This window comes from Oryza brachyantha, chromosome 1, assembly GCF_000231095.2.
Source record: "Oryza brachyantha chromosome 1, ObraRS2, whole genome shotgun sequence".
Lineage (NCBI taxonomy): Eukaryota > Viridiplantae > Streptophyta > Magnoliopsida > Poales > Poaceae > Oryza > Oryza brachyantha.
Genome location: NC_023163.2, coordinates 24,889,891 through 24,912,060, shown reverse-complemented (window position 1 = coordinate 24,912,060; position 22,170 = coordinate 24,889,891). Strand labels below are relative to the sequence as shown.

Genomic DNA, 22,170 nt, shown 5'->3' with positions numbered 1-22,170 from the left:
CGAGTCGATGGAATACGGTTTGTCGCAGTTTTAACAAACCAACCAATAAAGCATGACCAGTGACGGATCCTAGATTCGAAAGCTGGTGGGCTGGCTACTTTTTTCTTCTTTTAGTCTTCATCGTCTTCATCTTCTTCCTCTTCCCTCTCTTCTAGTTTTCACGAGGGATTCAGCGTATAGGGGTGCTGGAGGCCCCCCGACCCATCACCCCTAGGCAAGCCGATAATATACGACGTGACAAACTACGTTGCATATATTTCTTCTGCTTTCTTCACAGCACCCTGGCGACTGGTGCGTGTGCGAACATCCTCTCTGAGGGCGAGCAACCTTGCCCCCGCCTTCCCGTTCATCGCAAGTCCGAAAAATCAAGTTACCTTTGTCTTACCACACTGAGCCCACCCTAGTCCATTCTCAATATAAATTTTATAGGTCTCATTATCATTAAATAATATATTATATAGAAAAAATATCTTATAGAATTTATGAAAGAAAAGAGATGTTGGGTTTTATAGGGATAAAAACTGATGTACAAGTTAACTAGACCATGAGACTGGATTGAAATATTCACCGGGAGCTATTTGTTTCATCTACCCACATTTAATTAACTTATGTTGATCACTTAGATACAACATTTCATTTCAGTGATAGGTTAGCCTATATAACCGTGAAGTAAAATTTGGTATCAAAAGAATTTGTTTTATTTATACACCCAAATATGTTTTGATAACATATACCACCATTACAAGCCACATAATAAAACATTACACGGTTGGCAAAAGCGATCACTGGTGAACGCTGCAGCCTGGTTTGGTTCCTAAACCTCTTACCTTAAACCTAGATTAAATGAAAGGTTGAAAATAGTGGTTCCTTTTTTGTAAATTTGTAAATTTCATTGGATGACTAGCTCCTTCGAGCCATCCCAACTTCTTTTCGAAAATGGTTCTACCGGATATGGGCTATGGCTCTACCCCACCCCTGCACGCACCGCCGCCGGTTTTGCTGACGTCATGCACACCCATTAGGTCAGCATTAGTGGATATTTTATGGTGGTTTTAATCTTATTAAATGACATATCATATGGATAAAAATTATGATATGGCATAAAATTTATGACGAGTGAGAGAAGTTGAGTTTCATGAGGGATAAAATTTAGTGTACATATTTACCTAGACTATAAAACTAAATTAAAACCTTCATTAAAAATAATTTGTTCCATCTCCACACATTTGATCAATTTTTATTAGTCACTTGAATACAATATTTAAGTGATATATTAGCATATAAAACCGTGAAGTAAAATTTTGTATTAAGAACTCCTATTTCATTTATCCATTCACTTATGTTTTAATGACGTGACACCGTTGAAAACGACACGATGAAATATTGCGCTGAGAATAGCCTTATCAACCCACGCACCAGTTCCATTTTCTATGTGTTTCTCCGTGGCTCGTATACGTACGCGGATACGCCTCCCGAAATCCCGCCTCCCGGCCTCCGAACACAGCAGCATTAATGGCGCCGGCCTACCCGGCCGCGCGGTGCGTAATCACACGGACACCACAGTCCAGTCCGCAGCGTCGCTGTTCTCCTCTTTTCCTATAGTCCTCCCCCGGAGCTCAGGGGAGCTCGGCGTCGTGTCGGTGAGCTACTCCTATGAGAGGAGAGTGAGCAGAGCTCAGCGCAGCGCAGCATAGCTAGCGACGGGAGCAGACGCCGGCCTGCGTCCGTCGCCCTCCGCGTTTGGCTGTTCCGAGCCTCCGAGGTAAGGGGAGCAAAACCCCCCAACCTTACTTACTCCTCCTCCTCGCTTCGAAGCAATCACCTCGGCGGCCACCATAGCTGCCTGCCTGCATGCTGCTCGCCTTCTACTAGATCGGCTTCTGTATAGGCGTGAGAGATTTGGGGGGTGTCACTTCTCCCCCTCGTTTCTATGTATTTTGGGGGTGGTCGTGGCAGGAGTATATATATTTTTAGAATCTCCACTTGGCTTATTATGGACGCGTTTTGTTTCAAAAAGACCAAGGGAATGTGTTTGACATTGATGGTTTATCGGTCGCTGGGGTCCTGTCCATTGACCTGGTGTGTTTATATATATTGATGGGAATTGGTGATCCAGTATTCCAGTTCTCCACATGCATGGTCTGAAGCCCAGATCATTGACCTGCCGAGAACGCCTATTATCCCAAGTGTAGTACCTGAGTATCTCTGTTATATGTACTCCCTTCGTTTTACAGTGTTGACTTTCTAGCACATGGAAATTGTGTAAGACATTAGGACCAATGGGAAGGCTAAAATGGATGCATATGCTCAGTGTACTTGCAACTGTTTTTGGATGCGATCTTTGTGTAGATGAAGATGAAAGATTTTATTATTTTTGTGATAGCTATTTCATGGTATAAATGATGGATTAACTACTACAAAGTTGAAAATCTACTTTAGAAAGGTGAGACGATAAACTTCTATATAGAAACCTTTTGCAAAGAAACACACTTTATAGCAGTTGGGAAAGCATGCATGCAAAAGCCAGGGAAAAAGCTAAGAATAATCTCGCCCGGCGAACGTGATGCATTATGATCTATGACAAATGGACCTAGAATTGCACATGTTTGAACAGTATTAGAGAGGCTAAAATGAATGCATTCATGCCATTTCTTTTTCCTCCATGGAAGACCCAGCATGCAAACTGAACTTATAAGTAGTACTATGATAAGCAGGAAGGACTAACATTCTTTTTCCAAATTCAAGGTGCAGTGGCAATGCATGATTTGTGCTTGATTATTTCCAGAGAGAATCAAAAGACTCGCTATAATCCCTAATGACCAAGCATGCTAACAGAAGGTCCAGTGTCAGCCTCAGTCCTTTGATTATTCCATAGAGAAAAAACATAATGTGCTTTGTTTCTAGGAAGCTGATCAGGGTTTGGCTCCTCTATGACTTAATTAGATCATGTCTCCCAAACTAATTTGCATATTCACACACAGGCACTTCAGCCCCTGATCTTCTCTCTGATTTTAGCTCTCTGACTTGCTGCTTTTGTTAATTTTCAAGGCTCAAAGATCAGATCAGGACCATCAGGTTAACTCTGGAGAAATATCTAGAAATTATCAGGCATGATATGTCCCCAAATTTCTTTGGCATGCCTTCTTCCTCTCCTATGGTTTGCCTCAATGGCAGATTCAGCATACATGAAATACAAGGATCCGAAGCAACCTATCAACACTAGAATCAAGGACCTTATCAGCAGGATGACTCTTGCAGAAAAAATTGGCCAAATGACACAGATTGAGCGTGGGGTTGCATCTGCAGATGTTATGAAAAATTACTTCATAGGTAAGTTTATCGACTCATAGCAAGTAAATGTGTACATGGGTGAACATTATTTGTGGTCATGCAGAATGTTTCTGTCTTGCTTTTGAGGAGGTTGTTTGGTACCAAACAACCTCCTCAAAAGCAAGACAGAAACATTCTGCATGACAAAAAAAAAAGAATATAAGAGAAAAAAAAAAAGAAGACTGCCTCTAAGACTAGCTACCGTTATTGCATTGTTATCTGCAATGTGGTGGCTATGCACATTTCAATTCTAATTGTTGTGTTGTTTTCTAGGTAGCGTATTGAGTGGTGGTGGAAGCGTTCCTGCTCCCCAGGCTACTCCTGCAATGTGGGTGAACATGGTAAATGAATTCCAGAGAGGTGCCCTGTCAACACGGCTGGGAATCCCTATGATCTATGGCATTGATGCAGTTCATGGAAATAACAATGTCTACAATGCCACCCTATTTCCTCACAACATTGGGCTTGGAGCTACAAGGCATGTTTCTAATAATCTATACTTTCTGTATCCGTTTGTTGTATGAGTATATGTCAAGCAATCTCTTTCTTTTATTAGGGATCCTGACCTCATAAGGAGGATCGGTGAAGCAACTGCTCTTGAAGTACGGGCAACAGGCATTCCATATACTTTCGCTCCATGTATTGCAGTAAGCACACATGCTGTAGTCTTGCTGCTGTTATGCATTGGATCTTCAGTGAGCATATTGCAATTGCATGAGTACATGTATATTCTCGATCATTAAGAGCTCCTGTTGACCAGAAATGCTTCATATAATTTGTTTCAGGTTTGCCGAGATCCACGATGGGGTCGATGTTACGAGAGCTACAGTGAAGACCACAGGGTTGTCCAGCAGATGACAGACATTATCCTTGGTCTACAGGGAGAGATCCCAATAAATCATACCAAGGGAGTTCCTTTTATTGGTGGGAAGTAAGATATATTTCTCATTGGATCTATGAATAGTAGTAGATTTAGGCCACACATAGAGCATGTGCATCCTGACCTAAAGAAGTTAAGCTAATCTGCCTAAATGAGAACCTTTCAGTAGCACTAGAGTTTCTACATACATATGTAATCTTTTGTGGTATGTCTACTTCATTGAAAAAGTGACAGGGAAATAATCAATGACATCATCAAATTGCAAGCTTGCAATGGGAAGGTTTTCTATCTTATGTCTCAACTTATGGCTTTTAACAGGGATAAAGTTGCTGCCTGTGCTAAGCACTTTGTTGGTGATGGTGGAACTCATAATGGAATCAATGAGAACAACACGATTATTGATGAACATGGGCTTCTAGGCATTCACATGCCCCCGTATTATGACTCTATTATAAAAGGCGTTGCTACTGTTATGGTTTCATATTCAAGCTTGAATGGTGTTAAAATGCATGCCAACCATGATCTAGTTACTGGCTACCTGAAATCCAAACTGCATTTTAGAGTTAGTATTGCTAATAAACAACTTATTTTACATTCCTCTTCTGAGATGTAAAACTGATTCTGCATTATCTCTGATTGCAGGGGTTTGTGATATCAGATTGGCAAGGAATAGACAGGATAACGTCACCACGTGATGCAAACTATACCTACTCTGTGCAAGCTAGTATAAATGCCGGTATCGATATGGTATATGGATTTTTTTTCAAGAATTTAGTTCATACTTCCATACTAGCTACAATAAGCATAGGTGGTGTTAATACTTCTTATACCTATTACATTATTTCATCTCCATAACAGGTCATGGTGCCATTCAATTACACCTATTACATTGATGTTATAACATCTCTTGTTAACAAGGGTATCATCAATATGAGCAGAATTGATGATGCTGTGAGGCGTATCCTTCGAGTCAAATTTACAATGGGCCTGTTCGAGAACCCTTTAGCTGATCTTAGCTTTTCAGATCAGCTTGGAAAGAAGGTTGATAAGCTACAATATGTTGTATTTTATATATATGGCAATTGACAAGTTTGGAAAGCATCCCAAGTAAATGAGTAACTAAATTTAACAGGAGCACAGAGAATTGGCTAGAGAAGCCGTCAGGAAATCACTTGTTCTATTAAAAAATGGTAACTCTCCCAATCAACAGTTCCTACCACTTCCAAAGAAAGCTAAAAGTATCCTTGTAGCTGGAAGCCATGCTAGCAATTTGGGCTACCAGTGTGGTGGTTGGTCAATTCAATGGAATGGAGGTAGTGGAGATATTACAGTGGGTATGTGTTATCCAATATACCATCAATTCCTACTTTTTTTTTACAAAGAACTCGGTATTCCAGATTCTTATTTGTTAAATTCAACTATACTTAATAATGGCTATTTAGTTTCTTTAAATTGTGATTTTTGGGATCTTTTCTAAGTTCTTTATGTACTAATTAATGGAAAACGTTTGTTCAGGTACAACAATCCTCGATGCCATAAATTCCACTGTTGCTGATTCAACACATGTCGTCTACTCTGAGAACCCTGATGAGAGCTTTATGAAAGGCAACGACTTTTCGTTCGCTATCGTTGTTGTTGGCGAGCTAACATATGCTGAAACATTAGGTGATAATGCAGAGCTCACCATTGAAGACCCCGGTACAGACACAATCCGAAACGTGTGTTCCACGGTTAAATGTGTAGTGGTTATCATTTCTGGCCGGCCTGTTGTCATTGAACCATATCTTCCAGTGATGGAAGCACTTGTCGCTGCTTGGCTTCCTGGCACAGAAGGTCAGGGTGTTGCGGATGTACTGTTTGGGGACTATGGCTTCACTGGGAAGCTCCCACGCACCTGGTTCAAGTCTGTTGACCAGCTGCCCATGAATGTTGGTGACCTACACTACGATCCCCTCTTCCCTTTTGATTTTGGTTTGACGATAAATTCATCCCAGCCAGGGTAAGTAACTTCATCAATCATCCTTTCATCAATAATCCACATTAATGCAGCTTAAAACCTAATCTTAAAAATGTGAAAGGGACTAGTTTGAATTATTGCTCCTGGACCTTCATATTGCTTGATGTTTTCAGGTTCTCTGGCGCTGACAGACTGAGAGACAGGAATGGGAGGATGGTATATGTTGTGCTGAGTTCGCTACTGTCAGCGATACTGATTCATGCTTCGGGCATTGGTATAATTTAACCCTAGTTGCCCTTTCCTCGTCGTAGTATGGTTCCGCATCAAGTATTCCACCATTACACTTTCTTACTATGCACTGTACTTGCTATTGATTATTTCTCCATGGAGATTCGGATGGTGAAATGACTCTCCCTAAAGATAAGGTGGGTGAGCCAGTAATTTCACCATACTATGTTTGGTTTCAACATAACCTTTTTTATCTAGGGTGACAAAGTATATGAAAATCCTGCTGTGCGTAGTACCTACAACACATATACTTGGAATACCGTACGAGGGTATGATACTCCGCAAAACTTGATGGAATATTGAAACATGGGGATGAACTAGATGCATTTGCATCATGTAAAAACTCACTAATTGCACAACTTTCGGTCCACCTATTGGTTAATCGATTGAAAAAACTGAATCAATCAATTGATTTTGTGAGACGTTGGATATGAATTGAACGGTAACAAAATAAAAAAACATATTACCATGTGGACAACAAGCACATGACTTGAAGCAAATCTAATGGACAAAAAAATGATTTATAATTTAAAAAATTTCAAGCAAGTGACAAATAGCAAATCTGCAGAACTTTTTGTTATGCTGGAAACATACACATAGACTCCATTAACCCTGTCTGATCGCCTAATTGATGACTCCATTAATTTTTGGAATTAAGGTTGAGCATTCATCTTATTGAAAATATGCAAGCATTAATAATTGCTTTGTTTTGATTTATTTTATGATTAAATACATTTTAAGTATAGCTTATCTTTTTCGTATTTACATAGCACTTTTGACTAAGATGAAATGATCAAACGTAATTCTCAAAGTCCATGGTTTCATTAAAAAAAAACAGAGGCACACGGTATCGGCATTGTACATCTTCTAAAACACCAGAGTAATAACCAAGACATGGAATAGGCTCACCGCCCTTCCATCAGCTTATATAGGAGAACGTGCAAAGGAACGGCCCCTTCGGCTGGCCATGCAGCACGGCCGTGCACCACAGCATCACCGGTAGTGGCAGCCGCCCGCAGAAATCCTCCATCCTCACCTGCACCTCCAGCGACACGCGCTCGCCCCGCCGCCGCTGGCTCTCCATGCGCTCGTACAGCTCGCCGGGCACCCCGAGCCCGTCGCTGGACGCGACGATCGGCACGGAGCTGACCGCCCGCCCCGGCACGCAGAACCCCGCCGGGAGGTCCGCGTGGCCGAGCTGCACCCCGGCGTACGACACCGTGGCGCTGGCCCGGCCGGCGCAGAACGGCCGGGCCATGGCCTCGTTGTTGACGCGGAGGGTGACGTTGAATTGCGGCGCGGCGCCGCCGCCCCTCTCGAGCCCCTCGATGCCGGGCACCTTCACCCATAACTCGGGCCTCAGGTAGTCGTCCTTGTGTTCGACCCACTGCGAGTACACCATGGGTGCTAGGAGAGTCGCGAAGAACATCACTATTAATAAGTACTGTAGACATGGATGCCGGTACAAGAAATTGTGGCGGTCGTCGTCTTCTTCTAAGCCGGCGCCCATGACTGATCTTAAACCGCCAAGGCGATCGACGAGACCTGGCCGGCCGGCGATCAGGCGAGCTCAGGTAGGGAGAAAACGGTCAAGGCCTCGATCAGGACCGGAACTGGCTGTGATATAGGTACACCGTACACCTATACTATATATACCACGTACGTACGTTACTTGTAAGACTTTGTGGGACTCGGTATACAATCACGTATGTTTTATTAAGCTACTAAAGGTCGTAAGTGAAAAGGATTTGTATGCAGTGCCGTGTTCGATTAGAACTGATAGCCGAATGCGGTATAAAACCGGCCGTTCTGTGACTAAATTTAGCCAAATTATATTTCTGATTGATCCATTGGATCTCGCTGAACGTGACTATTTGGAGTATTAAGCATGGCAGCTGATCATGGCGAAGACCTCGAAGCTGCGGCGGCAGCGCCGTACCATGCCGTCGAGGGCGATCCGCGTGAGCACGAAGCGCCTGGTCGTCGTCGCTGTTCGCGAGCTTGCCTCCTGTGGACTCTGGGTTTGCTGGCCGGGGTAACCGTGCTGCTACTGCTGCTGGTATCCACGCCCGCCTCCACTAGGCCGGCCACGCCGACGGCGACGCTGCCCCTGCGCGGGAAGCTCCTCGACCGCAGATTCGACGCCTACTCCGTGCGCCTCGCCGGCTACGAGGGCATCGACCCAGGCCGGCCGGCCGCCGTGGTCTCGCCGGAGTTCAGGCTGACGCTCCGGACGGCGAACGGCGCGTGCGTCGACCGCGCGGCCGTGACCGTGCTCTACTCGGGCGTCGCGCTGGGGTGGGCGCGCGCTGAGCCGCTGGCCTGCGCGGCGCGGCGCGGGGGGCGGGACGTGGAGGTGGTGGCGCAGGGCCAGGGCGTGGGGCTGTCGGAGCGCCTCCGTGGGCGCATGGCGTCGGAGTGGCGCTCGTCCGGCGGCGCGCCGGAGCTCGACGTCGACGTGAAGGTCTTCAACGAACACACCACCAACCCAATGCACGCGGCCTACCACATTCCTGACAGGGTGGCGGCGTGCAAGGTGAGGATGGATGGGCGCGGGTCGGAGTCATCGTCTTGCCCGTGGTTTTCGTTGATAACTTTAGGTTTCAAATAGAGAATTAGAGATACGTACCTACATGTTGCACCCGTTGTGCGTGTGTGTACATTTTTGGATGAAGCCATACAACTGACAATTTCAAATGCCTCACCTTTGTTCCTCTGATTTTGCGCTCTGCGGTTACTAAATTGTTTTGATTATTCTGATTGCTCATACACTTTGATTAAAGTGTTTGGATCAAACGGTCTTTTAAACGCTTTATATTAAAACTACGTATGCTTTGATTAAAACTATAATAATAAAAGTACATATTGATGTGTGTGTGTATATATAACTACAGACTTAGCATAATTTTTTTAATGAAACTACAAATTCAACACCAACTTTATCACAAAACTATAACTTCTAAAATACAACATAGATATGATCCATAATAAACTCTAAAACATGTGTTTTTTTATAAGTTCACCACTAAAACATTATTTTTTATATAAGACCTTAATTGTAGTTTCGGGATAAATTTAGTGTAAATATGTAGTTTTGTGATACATGTCCTTAAATTTATATTTTGCAATAATTTGATTACAAATATTTGCAGTTTTATGAAATTTACACTATTGCACATACTGCTACCATGTCCAAGCTATCTCGATCATGAATCACAACCACACCTAGCTAACCGTACCAAATGAATTTTTGCCATCGTATGAGCTTCGGGGGTGTTTAGATGGCAAATTTTTTTTTACGAATGTCATATCGGATGTTTGACCGAATATTAAAAGTGGTTTTCGGACATAAATGAAGAAAAGAATTTCACAGCTCGCCCGAAAACCGCGATACGAATCTTTTGAGCCTAATTATATCGTCATTAGTACATATTTGTTACTGTAGCACTTATGGCTAATCATGGACTAATTAGTCTCAAAAATTCATCTTACGATTTCTTCCATAATTATACAATTGGTTTTTTGGTTCATCTATGTTTAATGCTTCATTTAGATATCTAAAGATTCGATGTGATGTTTTTTTAAAAAAAATTTAGAACTAAACAAAGCCTCAGCTTTGCGCTCCGCGCTTGGTGTTGCCGCGGAGCAAATTTGTCTGCAACTCTGCTTTGCCTTGACGGGGAACGGCTCTGCAACGACTAGCCACCCCGCCTGTTGCGATTCCGGGCACGAAAACATAATGTGATCACGAAACATACGGTTTAATAGGTATTTCTACGTTGTTTATTATGAATTAATTTTGAGAGAAAAATACTAATATCTTTTCGTAGATGAGAAATGAAGATGCCTATTAATAAATAAGAGTTTGACTGTTGAGAGGTTACATGAGGCACACCATGGGAAGAATTTTGAATAACAAGTAATTGATGTGATAAGTAACATAGTTAATAGCTATAAATGTTTATATATTATTAGTTGAATATTTAAGGGGCAACGGTGAATTTACCACTAGTTTAAATCATTATTGCAAAATTATCACTAAAAATATTAAAATACCACTGATTATTCTAGTACTAGCATCCTTGTAAATTAGGGGAAAAAACAATGATAAATTTGCGAAAAAGAAAAACCCTAAGATTCAAATAGTAGAAATATTAGTAATGATGTTTGTGTTTAATCTGCCGTATGAAAGAAGGTTAAAACTTAAAAGTAAGAGATGCTGCACTTGTACATTGATGATCACTCGGCGTCCTACTACGGGCCGTACACCACCACATTGGTGGCACTGGCACATCATGATTAAGTATGCAGCGGGCAGTCAGTTCCCAGAATTTTTATAGCTTACATATTTGGTAGGTATATATTTAGAGTATTAGCTACCTTAATAACAATACAATAGCGCTCACCCCATTAACTCCAACTAACTTCGTTTCAAAATACATATAATTTTAGCTATGTAAATATATAAAAACCTTTTATATTTTAGGATAAAACTAATAGTGAAGATGGCATCAATCTTTCGCTCTTATTCCGCACAAGACGAGCTAGTGAGACAAGTATTTGTATTTCAAAGCCACCACTCAATTCTTAATAGGTACAAGTATGGAGTGAATTCTAAACTGATGTTCCTACAACTATTTTATGTTATTTAAATAATGAAAATTTGACAAGATAATTCGAGATACATCACTATAAAATGTAAGTTTCATAAGATTTCTATAAACTCAAAAAGTTAGGTGGTTTATAATACTCTCTACCGATAGTAGAACTAAATGAATCATTTATTTTTTTCGAATCCAAATGAATCAGATCTACTACCTCCGTTTTCATTTACTTGTCATCGTTGACCATTACTATTTGAACTTTGATTATTAATAATAATTAAACAATCAGTTGATGGTTACTGAAAGTTGTACCGATGTATATTTATATGTCATACATGATAAATATAATATATTTTTTGATATACACAATATTTTTTTAAAAAATGAATGGTTAAAGTTTCCAAATAAATAGTAACTGTTGTCAATTATTTGAAACCGGAGGGAGTATTTATACTATCACAACAACTACTGGTATCATAATATTTTTTTTCTTGTGATAATAGAACTTTTAATTAACGATCGATATTCTTGTATCAATATTAATACTGGTAATAGAATAGTATGGTAGTCAAGCTCAAAAAAAATATATAACTATAAATATATATGTACTAGTTAAAGTTTAATTTGATGTTTTTTTATAATTTATAAAATTATTTCAACTTACATTTCCGTAGAGTCCTACCTCTAGTCACGGTAATGGCCACCATCACAGCTCACGGTAGGGAACTAGAGATGGTGAGATGGACAGATGATATCTAGGCAATTACGAGGACCATCAACTCATCATCGTCAACAAGGCCGGCGCCCATTGATGCATCGTACGTGGTATACTTACATGGTTACGGCAATCATAGATCGTAACGGAGAAGGATTCCGATGCATTATATTAAGTACTCTCTCCGTTCCTAAATATTTGACGTAGTTAATTTTTTTATATACTTTTAATCGTTCGTTTGTTCAAGAAATTTTGTAAAATATGTAAAGCTATATATGTGCATAAAAGTATACTTAACGATAAATAAAATAATATAAAAATAACTAATAATTATATAATTTTTTTAAATAAGACGAATGATCAAATATGTATAAAAAAGTCAACGACGTCAAATATGTAGAAACGGAGGCAGCAGATGGAATCGAATTGTTGTTGGATCAAAACTTATCACGGAAACGGATATAAAACCGGATAATTAAATACACCCTATTCCTACTATATTTATTTTGACTGTCGTCTCATGTTGGTACGTACGGTTAGCGTAGCCTGATGTTGTCGAACGCGCTAATTGCGAATTATGGCTCGTCATCATGGGGAAGCCCTCGATCTCGAAGCTGCAGCGGCCGTGCCGTACCACACCGTCAACGGCGATCCGCACGAACACGGCGACGGATCGTCTTGTCGTCGCTTCTCCCATGCTTGCGTCCAGTGGACACTAGGTCTGCTAGTGGTAGCCACGTTGACCTTCTTCAACGCTACGCCAACGCGGCCGGCGACGCCCACGCTGGGCGGGAGTTACGTCGCCGGCGACGCCTTCTCCGTCAGCATCGCCGGCTACGAGGGCATCGACCCGGCCAGGCCGGGGGCCGCGGTCTCGCCGCGGTTCAGGGTGGCGGTCAGGATGATGCACGGCGAGTGCGTGGACGACGCGGCCGTGACCGTGCTGTAAGCGGGCGTCGCGCTGGGGTGGGCGCGCGTGGAGCCCCGGGACTGCGCGGCGCGGCGGTGGCGGAGGGAGCTCGAGGTGGTGGCGCGTGGCCAGGGCGTTGGGCTGTCGGAGCGCCTCCGCTGCCGCATGGCGTCGGAGTGGCGTTCGTCGGGCGCGCTGGAGCTGGATGTCACCGTCAAGGCGTTCGATGAATTCACGTCGCCGGACCACGCTGAGCGACACGTCCCTGACAGATTGATTCTCTGTACGGTTACCAGTCGGATGGATGGGAAGGGATCCGATTCGTCGGCTTGCCATTGGTTTAATTTGCTCGGGTGATCGAGATTACTGATTTCAGACTTGGCAAACATCTGTTAGAACGATTTCAAATGGAGACATTTGAGGCTCCTGTAGGCTGCGTTTTTTCGAGGCAATGCAAGTTCTTTAAATTGCTAAATGATATATCTTCTGAAAAAAATAAATAAAATTTGATCGTCTAATGTTTTTAAAAGTAGACTTTAAACTTTATAAAATTTAACTATATTATTTATACCATAAAATAATCACAAAATCAAATAATCTTTCATCTTCGTGAAAACACGCAGCCATATTCACATATGATCTCTCGGTAATCACAGGAACTTCACAGATATGTGCTCATCTAATCATTGACCATGAATGAAAATTTCAGCTGACTTTTCCTGTCAACTGATAGAGTTCATCACAAGTTAGCTCCTTTTATTTTCTATCATACGATGCCCTGAAAGGCTGAAAGTTAGCTCCTTTGGCATCCTCTTGCTCTCTGAAAGCAGTGGATGATAATTGATATCACATCTACAATACTGTAGATTTCCCATTGTTTTGTACATTTTAACTTTCTGTTAATAATATTTAACCTATCGTTTTATAAAAAAAATTAAAAATATTATTTATTTTGTTTATTATTAAAAGTAATTTAAGTATTACTTATAAATTTTTATGTTTGCACTAAATTTTTAAATAAGACGAATGGTTAAAAATTACAAATAAATAGTCCAAATCTATATAATATTATATAATATGGGACGGAGGGAGTACTTAATAACATCTCATGACATTCAAAACAGACATAGGATGCACAAATCTATAGATCATCTTAATATAAAATTGACGATTGGTGTCTTTGAAAATATGATACCCATTGACAAGTAGGCTGTAGCACAAGTGAACAACTTAAGTGCAACGCCATATGCAAACAACGGTTTAGTCTATGCTGACATTTTTTGGCACAGATATCGGTGGCTGTGCGATGAATTATCCTCAGTCCTTGTAAAAATCCTCAGTCCTTGTAAAATACAACATTTCTTTTCATATCTATGGAAGCATCAAAGACATCATATCCTTCCCCGAGATCCACAGATAATGAGCTGCGCTGAATCACGAGGTTCCCAACAGAACACTTCCAGAGCAGGTCAGTTGATGTTCATGTCCTCAGCACCAGCACCGTCTCCATCTGCATGTTGTGAATTGATGGTTAGTGAAGTTCCATAACTTATACACAAGTGTTTTAGAGACCATTAGGCCAAACCAAACACGAAAGCATACCCTCATTTTCTGATGAGGTGTTAATCAAGCGCCTAGAACGCTGCTGCTGCTGTCGTGTTGGCTGAAACATGAGCAATGCGATTGCAATTATTTTTGTGTTGAAAATAGTGTAGACTTTTGGAAGTCAAAAGAGCTGAATTTGCGCAAACCAAATGCTCATTTCAATTTCAGTTGCTAAATATAGACATGTATATAAAGTTAATACCTGCAACTTTGGCCTAAGTGCCTCAAGAGGTCCTTTGGGTTTTGCAACTCCTTGCTGTCCAGACTACAGAACCAAAATGTCAGAATATCAATGCATTTCAATGTGGAAAGTAATTAGCATTGCAGAATAAAATTGATGCCACAGAAAATGGCGGTACCTTTCCCAGAGCCCAGTCAGCAGAATCAAAGTAGGCCCGTTCATGATCCTTCAATTACAGAGAGAAAATTTAATCACTAAGCAATACTGATGTTTTTGCACATAGAAATAAAGTATGCAAACTCATTACCTTTGAGATGAGTGGTGGTTTTTTTGGCATTAGCCCCCCAAATTTCTTCTTGATTGCCTGTTCCTGCAGAAAGGAGGAGATGACGTGTTCAATAAAACTGGTCATTGTAGTTATTTAGAGATGTTGCTATAAATTGTGTTTACAAGAACACAGGGGTGGCAACGAAATGACTGTAGAAGCATAAGATCTAGCCAAGGACATTACCTGCTCTTGAGCTGAGGGCATGGAATTATCTTCACTTTGGTCCATAGGGTCAGTACTTACAACAGTTTCAGGTCCAGCAGCATGGGTGTCCTTCATATCCGACATGATGCTAAAAGCAAGAAGTACTGCTATCAAATTCAAATGATAAAAGATGTCAATAGCATAAAAGAAAGTAAGAAACATCTGTAAGGCATGATTTCTTGGGGAACAGAATGAACCAGAGGCTGCAGCGGCAAGCAGCTATTGCCCAATATAAACACATTTCAACTCAGCATCTTTAAATAATTGGTGCTTTTTGAACATAATCAGGGAGGTAAATTGATAATAAATGATTAATCTGTTCCACCCTTATTTCAACTTAGTTAAGTATTACTTGGTCCATTAGGACAATCATCAGGCTCCTTTGAAGTGCCGGATTGTGAAAATGTAGGAATGGAATGCCATGCCCACTAGATTCTTAAAGGAATTGGAAACACAGGAAAGTTTCAAAACTGCCATTTGATTGATACACAGAAAAAACACAGGAATTTGGAGTCATGGGAAGAAGGAGGTAGGACCTCATGTTTAGCTTCCTCCAAATTCTCTATAGGATTCCCAATCCACAGGAATTTCAAAGGAAAGCATGGGATTCAATCCTTTGTTTCGAAGGCTTTCATACGAATTTTTCCCATAGGATTGAAATCCTTCAAACTTCCTATGTTTTTCCCACAAATCAAAGGGGGGCTATTAGTTAGCACCTGGCAGCTGGTATTCTTGAATCTCAACAGATCACTTGAGCAAAACGAATGAGCTTCTATCACAGAAAAGCATGCTTCTATTACAGAAATCACATCATTTAGTTTCTCTAGTATCACCGTGCTTTCTGTTTTCCAGCATCATTGCACATGCCCAAATTAAGGCCTTGAGAAGATGAGTACAATACAGTACTGACAACATTACTCCATATAATAGACCCAGAAACAACAAAAAAGTATAATACGAATTGTTTTGAAGCTTAATTTCTCAAAGCCTGTTTGATTGAATAAATTAACTAGAACATATCCTCATAACTTTCAGTGTTCTCCACGAAAGGGCCAAATGCAGGACAATAGCTAGTGCATTAACCTACTTCAATATGTGGAATCAAGAAAAAAAAAAGAGGGGGTATTGACTTACAAATCTCAAAAATAATTCTACCTCGAAAAATACAAACCGTAAGTTTATTGGACTGCGAAAGAAAACATCTTCTTGTTTTATGCCCATAATATACTTACAGTTTGCATCTTTCGAGGTAGATTTATTTTTGAGATTTGCAAGTCAATACCCCCTCTTCTCTTGATTCCACATATTGAAGTAGGTTGATGCACTAGCTATTGTCCTGCATTTGGCATTTTGGCCCTTTTGTGGAGAACACTGAAACTTATGAGGACTGATGAACACGGAGTTAAGGGAGTTGGTAAAATTCAACTGTTTTGTAATTGTTTTGAATAACGGGGCATTTGAATTGAAAAAACAAAGCCTCTTAACTTTGTTTAGCTAAGTAAACCCTAAATGGGCCAAATCAACATGATTACTTAGGCTAAGTTAAGGGATATATACAAACACAATGATATTTGAGCAGATTCATCAAAATGTAACATTCACTAACTTTGTCTACTATCTATATTCTTTTGAGATCTTCAAGTTTATGTTATGAAACCATCTAAGTACATTGCATAACATCTCAACAATTACCATGTATATGAACTTAATTTTCTGACGCAGAATAAAATAGTCAGCATCATATAATCAAGAAACAGACACTAACAAAAGAAAATTAGCCCATATGGTCTTTGATCACATATACAAATCCTGTCAGATTGTGCATATTACAGCTGCTACTAAGCCCTCGCCAATGATCCATCTTAACAAGTGGAGAGCTCAATCGATGCTAATTTAACACATTTCACATGAAAAAGTCTAATACTGCGCGCTAACATATATATAAACTCTAGCTGATGCCTATACATTGATAAGCAATCATCTTCACGCACCATTCGCGGCTGAAAATCACATCAGCATGTCAAGTATGACACGAACATGTCAGTTATTCATTTTTTACTGTTCCTTTAAGAAAAGTTCTGTGGACTTCTGCGTACCAACAAATATGATCCAACCACCAAAGGACTGACACTCCTAAATTCTAATCAAAAATAGGCACCACTAGCGAAACCAGAAATCAGATGTTGATCATCGATGCATGCTAGCGATAGCAAACCATAGTAACCCTAATCAACATGCAAAATCCCGGGGGAAACCTCCCTAAGCACGAAACCCCAGCTAGCGCTTCAGATCTGATCCCCCTACCTCGAAACAATACGTATACAAGCAGATCAAGCAACCCAGCAGTAGGACCAACCGCAATCGAAGAGATCAAGTAGGGAGAGGAAAGGGAGGGGGGAGATGGGCACCGAGACGGACCTGCGCCTTGTCCGCGAGGCGGAGCGCGAACCTGGAGACGGGGAGGGGCGCGTCGTAGACGAACGCGTAGTTGATGCCCTCGGAGCGGAGGGACCAGGACAGGACGCGGCCGTCGGCGGTGAGGCCGGCGAGCGCGACCCCGGCGTGGTCGGCGACGCGGAATACCTTGCGCTGGTGGGAGGAGAGCTCGGAGCTCGGGGGCGGTCTTGACTTTTTGCTTGGCGGGGGAGGTAAAGCCCGGTTCCGGCAGTGCAGGCCGCGTGTCTGAAAGCTGCAATCTGAACCAAGAAAATAATTCAGAATTCAGAATCTTTTTCTAAAAAGAAAATTGGTAGGAGCTCTGCTGGACTAATTGCCTGTTGATTGCTGCTGCCTTGTGACAATCTTTCATGTGCCAGACAACACATAATGAGGATTCTCTTCTCTTGGGTTTCAACTTTAAAACAGTTGGTACCTTTTCATTTCTTTGCGACTTATGCCGTGTTCGTTTAGGGCGATTGGAAGGGTTAGTTATCCGGTGTGGAAAACGTAGTAATAGACTAGTACATGATTAATTAGTTATTAATTATTAAAAATATAAAATAGATTAATATGATTTTTTAAACAACTTTTCTATAGAAAATTTTTGTAAAAAATACACCGTTTAGCATTTTGGGATGTGCACGTGAAAAACGAAGGGGCTAAGATAAACTTAGCCCTCCGGCCGAACACGACCTCAGAGCGACTCCGGTTAGAGTGACCATGCCTGCTATTTTTTGATTGAAAAAATCTTAAGTTGGTGCCCTTGGAACAAGTGAAATGTTTGCTTTAACTCAAAGAAAATGGAGAGAAAATAATTAAATGGTCTTTAACATGCCTGTGGAGCAGAGGCGGCGTCGGTCACGGCGGCAGGCTCCGGAGCGAAGGTGGGGCGCTTGGTCCAGGTGGTGGCATCGGTTGCAGAGATGGCAGTTGGACCTATGGGTACCGTACCTGTAGATCTTGTATCTGATGGGTATAGGTATGGTCAAAAAATCTTGCTCACGGGTATATATGGGTCGGGTACCCGTAAATATATGGGTCAGGTGTAGGGATTTTCAAATCAATTGTACGTTTGACCACATTACTATTTTCAACTTCGATGCACATTTTGTTTTCAAAATTTATTTTAATTTGTACAAATAAAATTAACTTTATCAAGTACAACACACGGAGATTTTATCTAGTATATGTAAGTTCGAGAAATACCGCATCTTAATGACAATTTTATTTTATAACGTATATATACAACTGCAACCTAATATATAATTTTCTTTTGGAACGTATATACAACTACAATCTAATTTAGATATTATAAGGTGATCTAAATATACTCTAATGCCTTCTTTTATAAAGTTAATGTCCATTAAGTGTAGTTAATGCTAATTCTCTCTTCTCTCGTGAAACCACATCACCTCAATTGTTTTTAGTCTTATGATGATACATCAAGGGTGTAAATTGCATCTCATCACCTTAACTGTTTTTAGCCCTAGGATGATACATCAAGGGTACAAATTGCATCTTTTCACATCAACTCAATTGTTTTTAGCATTTGGATGATTCATCAAGAGTATAAATTGCATCTCTTCACTCAAAAGGCACACCATGCAACCTAACCATTTATAACCTATGGATAATTAATAAAAGACCCAAAAATATTTAAACACATGAAAAAAATCGTATAGTAGGTAAGAGAAATTTTCTAGAACTAAAATCTACTGTATTAATAATACATAGTTCCGTAGTAAAATATAGGGTTACGTGGACGAGGTTCGCCATCCTTAAGCATACGGGAGTAGTTGCAAAGGAATGGGCCCTTTGGTCGGCCATGTAGCACAGCCGTGCACCATAGCATCTTAGGCAGTCGACCGAAGCAATCGTCCAGCCTCACCTGCACCTCCAACGACACGCGCTCGCGCCGCCGCCGCTGGCTCTCCATGCGCTCGTACAGCTCGCCGGGTACCCCTACCCCGTCGCTGGTAGCGACGATTGGCACGGAGCTGAGCGCCTGCCCAGGCACGCAGAACCCGCCCGGGAGGTCGGCGTGCCCCAGCTGCACGCCGGCGTACGCCACCGCCGCGCTGGCCCGGCCGGCGCAGAACGGCCGGCGCGTGGCTTCGTTGTCGACGCGGAGGGTGACGTTGAAGACGGGCGCGGCCGCCGCGCCGGGGCCCCTCTCGAGCCCCTCGACGCCTGTGCCGGGCGCTAACCTCACCCAGAACTCGGGCGTCTTGTAGCCGTACATGATCTGCCACCACGCGAACCCCATGTAGGCTTGCCAATGGATTTGGATCTAAACCAAACCTACTTTAATCCATCTCCTTACTAACTAGTCTAACAATCCAACTCAAATATTCAATCCAAACCAATTCAACTTTAATTTTAGTCCAACCCGTACCAAACAATTTAGTTAAAATGGATCCAACCCACCACTATAGTAGAATGGATGCGTCCATTTGATATGTATATACTCGGACCTAAAATTTTAAAACTCGCGTTCACACTATAAAAATTTCAAATTTGACTAAAATTTGGTGGGATGATTTATTATGTGTAAGAGCAACTTTATACAAATTTTGATCAATTTCTACATGTGGGTCTCACGTATGTCTATTCTCTTATCCATTAGCTACCCAATTAAAGGATCCATTTGTCCTCCACGGATTAAATCCATTTAAAACCTAAAATCACCTAACCAAACACAGTCCATACCAATCCATCTGTCTCTCTAACCCAACTCAATCCATACCATTTGAATTGAAGTAACAATCCATTTATACCCAACCAAAGACAATTCAAATTAAAACCCAACTCATTTAATCCATTTTCATCTAACCCATTAGCAGGCCTAACCCCATGAGAGGAGCTAAGAAAACCATCACGATGATCACCGTGAGAGCGCATTCTAAGCGTGGGTGACCGTCCAGGCAATGGCGGCGGCGGTGACGATTGTCATCTTCCACAAGGCCAGCGCCCATGGATGCCGGCCAACTGGATGAGAGAACTCGGCGAACAGGAGAGGCAGGGATCGAGATCGAAAATCAGCCGATGATACGTACCGTACCAGACCTAGCTTTGGTGGGTACGTACGCTTCTCTTATAGCGGTCGATCGAGAACGCGCGTACGGGTTGTTTGTTTCCTTGGTTATCACTGTGGTTGAGATCGATCGCAAGGGACAAGGGCTTCTGTACATAATCGTAATCATAGTTCGACTGGAACTAACGAATCAATCACCGACTCCGATACAAACAGATCGATTTAAAAGTAGTATCTCCTGATGCAAAAAAAAAAAAAACCGACGATCCTTTGGTCTGGTCAACGGTAGATCCCATAATTGGTATTTTCTCTATCCCAAAATAAATTTATTTTTAGTTTCTGATAAAATTGTTGACTCTTCGTCCTATTGAAATTTTCTTACGAATAATATTTTTATTGTGATTCGATGATAAAACACGAATAGTAATTGATGTGTGACTAATTTTTTTATGTTTTAATATTTTTTAAAATAAGATGGATGGTCCAGCGTAAAACAAAAAATGAATTTTTTTGACGGATGTAGTACAGTTTTAGATAAATTTAGGCTCAAAATTTTAAACTTTAATTATTACCACCTCCATCCCATAATAACCCTATTTTTCGTTTTTCCATATCCAATGACCATTCATCTTATTTAAAAAATTTGTACAAAAACTTAAAAAAATTAGTCACGCATAAAGAACTATTCATGTTTTATCGTCTAGTAAAAATAAAAATATTAATCACAAAAAAATTCAAATAAGACGAAGAGTCAAAACATTGTATCGAAACACTGAAACATACACTTATTTTGGGATAGAGGTTGTAATAACTTTTAAAATAATCTGAAGACACTAAAAACACATCTAGATTAGTTTTAAATATACGATAATGAAAGCAAATACTTATTTATTTATTTATTTATTTTGTATTATATATTATAATATAAAACTATAATTAAAAATAAGTTTTAGAAATCATGTGATATGAATTATCAAACTGAATAGAGTATAAACATGACAGCAAAGACATCAAAGTGGTACCGTGACTGTTTCATGGAATACAAGACATTCCACACGAAGACTTCGCGATCATCGCTGTTTGGAAGGGTACAACTCGGACGCCCACGAACACACACCACACTCACACCACAACACAACACATGCACACACACGCATGCGTGTCCCTATCACACGTTTAGGATTTTAAGGTGCGCACGCGTGTGAGAGAAAAATCCTCGGGTGAGACACGCGACTTACGATCCCAGGGATCGAACTCGTGTGGGTTACTTGTGCGCCCGCGTGGCTAGCCACCTGAGCAACGCTCGGTTCTTGCTTCCAACTTAGAGTTATTCCCTACACTCTAATCTACTCAGCTCTTATTTTGTATTGAGCTGAAATCATATGATTAAACTTCCGCTCTAAAAATGGTGAATTTGGAGTTAAAGCCATGGCAAACTGACCCTAAGGTTAGTCGTAGCGGGGGTTTCATAGATGTTTCAATCTTATTAAATGACATGTCATATATAGGCAAAATAATTATGTAACATAGAATCTACAGTGAGGGACGTGAATTGAGTTTTATAAGGGCAATAACTTGATGTACACAGTTATCTAGACTATGTAATTGATTGAAACTTTTATCGAGAGTAATTTACTTTATTGCTACACATTGAATTAACTTATAATAGCCACTTGGATGCAATATTTAATTGAT

General features: G+C 41.0%; 4 protein-coding genes across 8 annotated transcripts; 1 reads left to right on the top strand and 3 right to left on the bottom strand.

Annotated features, from left to right (window-relative positions):
* The first annotated feature begins 1,565 nt into the window (after positions 1-1,565).
* Positions 1,566-6,673, top strand: LOC102713860 (beta-glucosidase BoGH3B-like). Its single transcript, XM_006644715.3, has 11 exons — positions 1,566-1,762; positions 3,049-3,330; positions 3,604-3,808; positions 3,887-3,977; positions 4,116-4,261; positions 4,529-4,772; positions 4,853-4,957; positions 5,069-5,251; positions 5,343-5,544; positions 5,726-6,209; positions 6,341-6,673. The coding sequence occupies exons 2-11, from the start codon at positions 3,111-3,113 to the stop codon at positions 6,450-6,452; spliced, it is 1,992 nt and encodes a 663-aa protein (XP_006644778.1). The 5' UTR covers positions 1,566-1,762; positions 3,049-3,110; the 3' UTR covers positions 6,453-6,673.
* A 7,190-nt stretch (positions 6,674-13,863) lies between these two features.
* Positions 13,864-17,667, bottom strand: LOC102713223. 5 transcript variants are annotated; one of them, XM_006644712.3, is made up of 7 exons: positions 17,421-17,664; positions 14,982-15,109; positions 14,778-14,840; positions 14,649-14,696; positions 14,492-14,554; positions 14,287-14,347; positions 13,864-14,194 (listed from the first exon to the last, which is right to left on the bottom strand). In XM_006644712.3, exons 2-7 carry the CDS (start codon positions 15,084-15,086, stop codon positions 14,154-14,156), a joined length of 381 nt encoding a protein of 126 aa, XP_006644775.1. In that variant the 5' UTR covers positions 15,087-15,109; positions 17,421-17,664; the 3' UTR covers positions 13,864-14,153. The 5 variants fall into 5 exon arrangements, with proteins under 5 accessions (XP_006644775.1, XP_015688306.1, XP_006644777.1 ...); XM_015832820.2 differs by having other exon boundaries at positions 14,982-15,106; XM_006644714.3 differs by having other exon boundaries at positions 14,982-15,090.
* On the bottom strand, positions 17,373-17,811 carry LOC121055531 (proteasome subunit alpha type-1-like). The gene is made up of 2 exons (XM_040528184.1): positions 17,777-17,811; positions 17,373-17,691 (listed from the first exon to the last, which is right to left on the bottom strand). Exons 1-2 carry the CDS (start codon positions 17,809-17,811, stop codon positions 17,373-17,375), a joined length of 354 nt encoding a protein of 117 aa, XP_040384118.1.
* Positions 17,812-18,897: 1,086 nt separating this feature from the next.
* On the bottom strand, positions 18,898-19,707 carry LOC121055529. The gene has a single exon (XM_040528145.1). The coding sequence runs from the start codon at positions 19,705-19,707 to the stop codon at positions 19,162-19,164; it is 546 nt and encodes a 181-aa protein (XP_040384079.1). The 3' UTR covers positions 18,898-19,161.
* Positions 19,708-22,170: the final 2,463 nt, after the last annotated feature.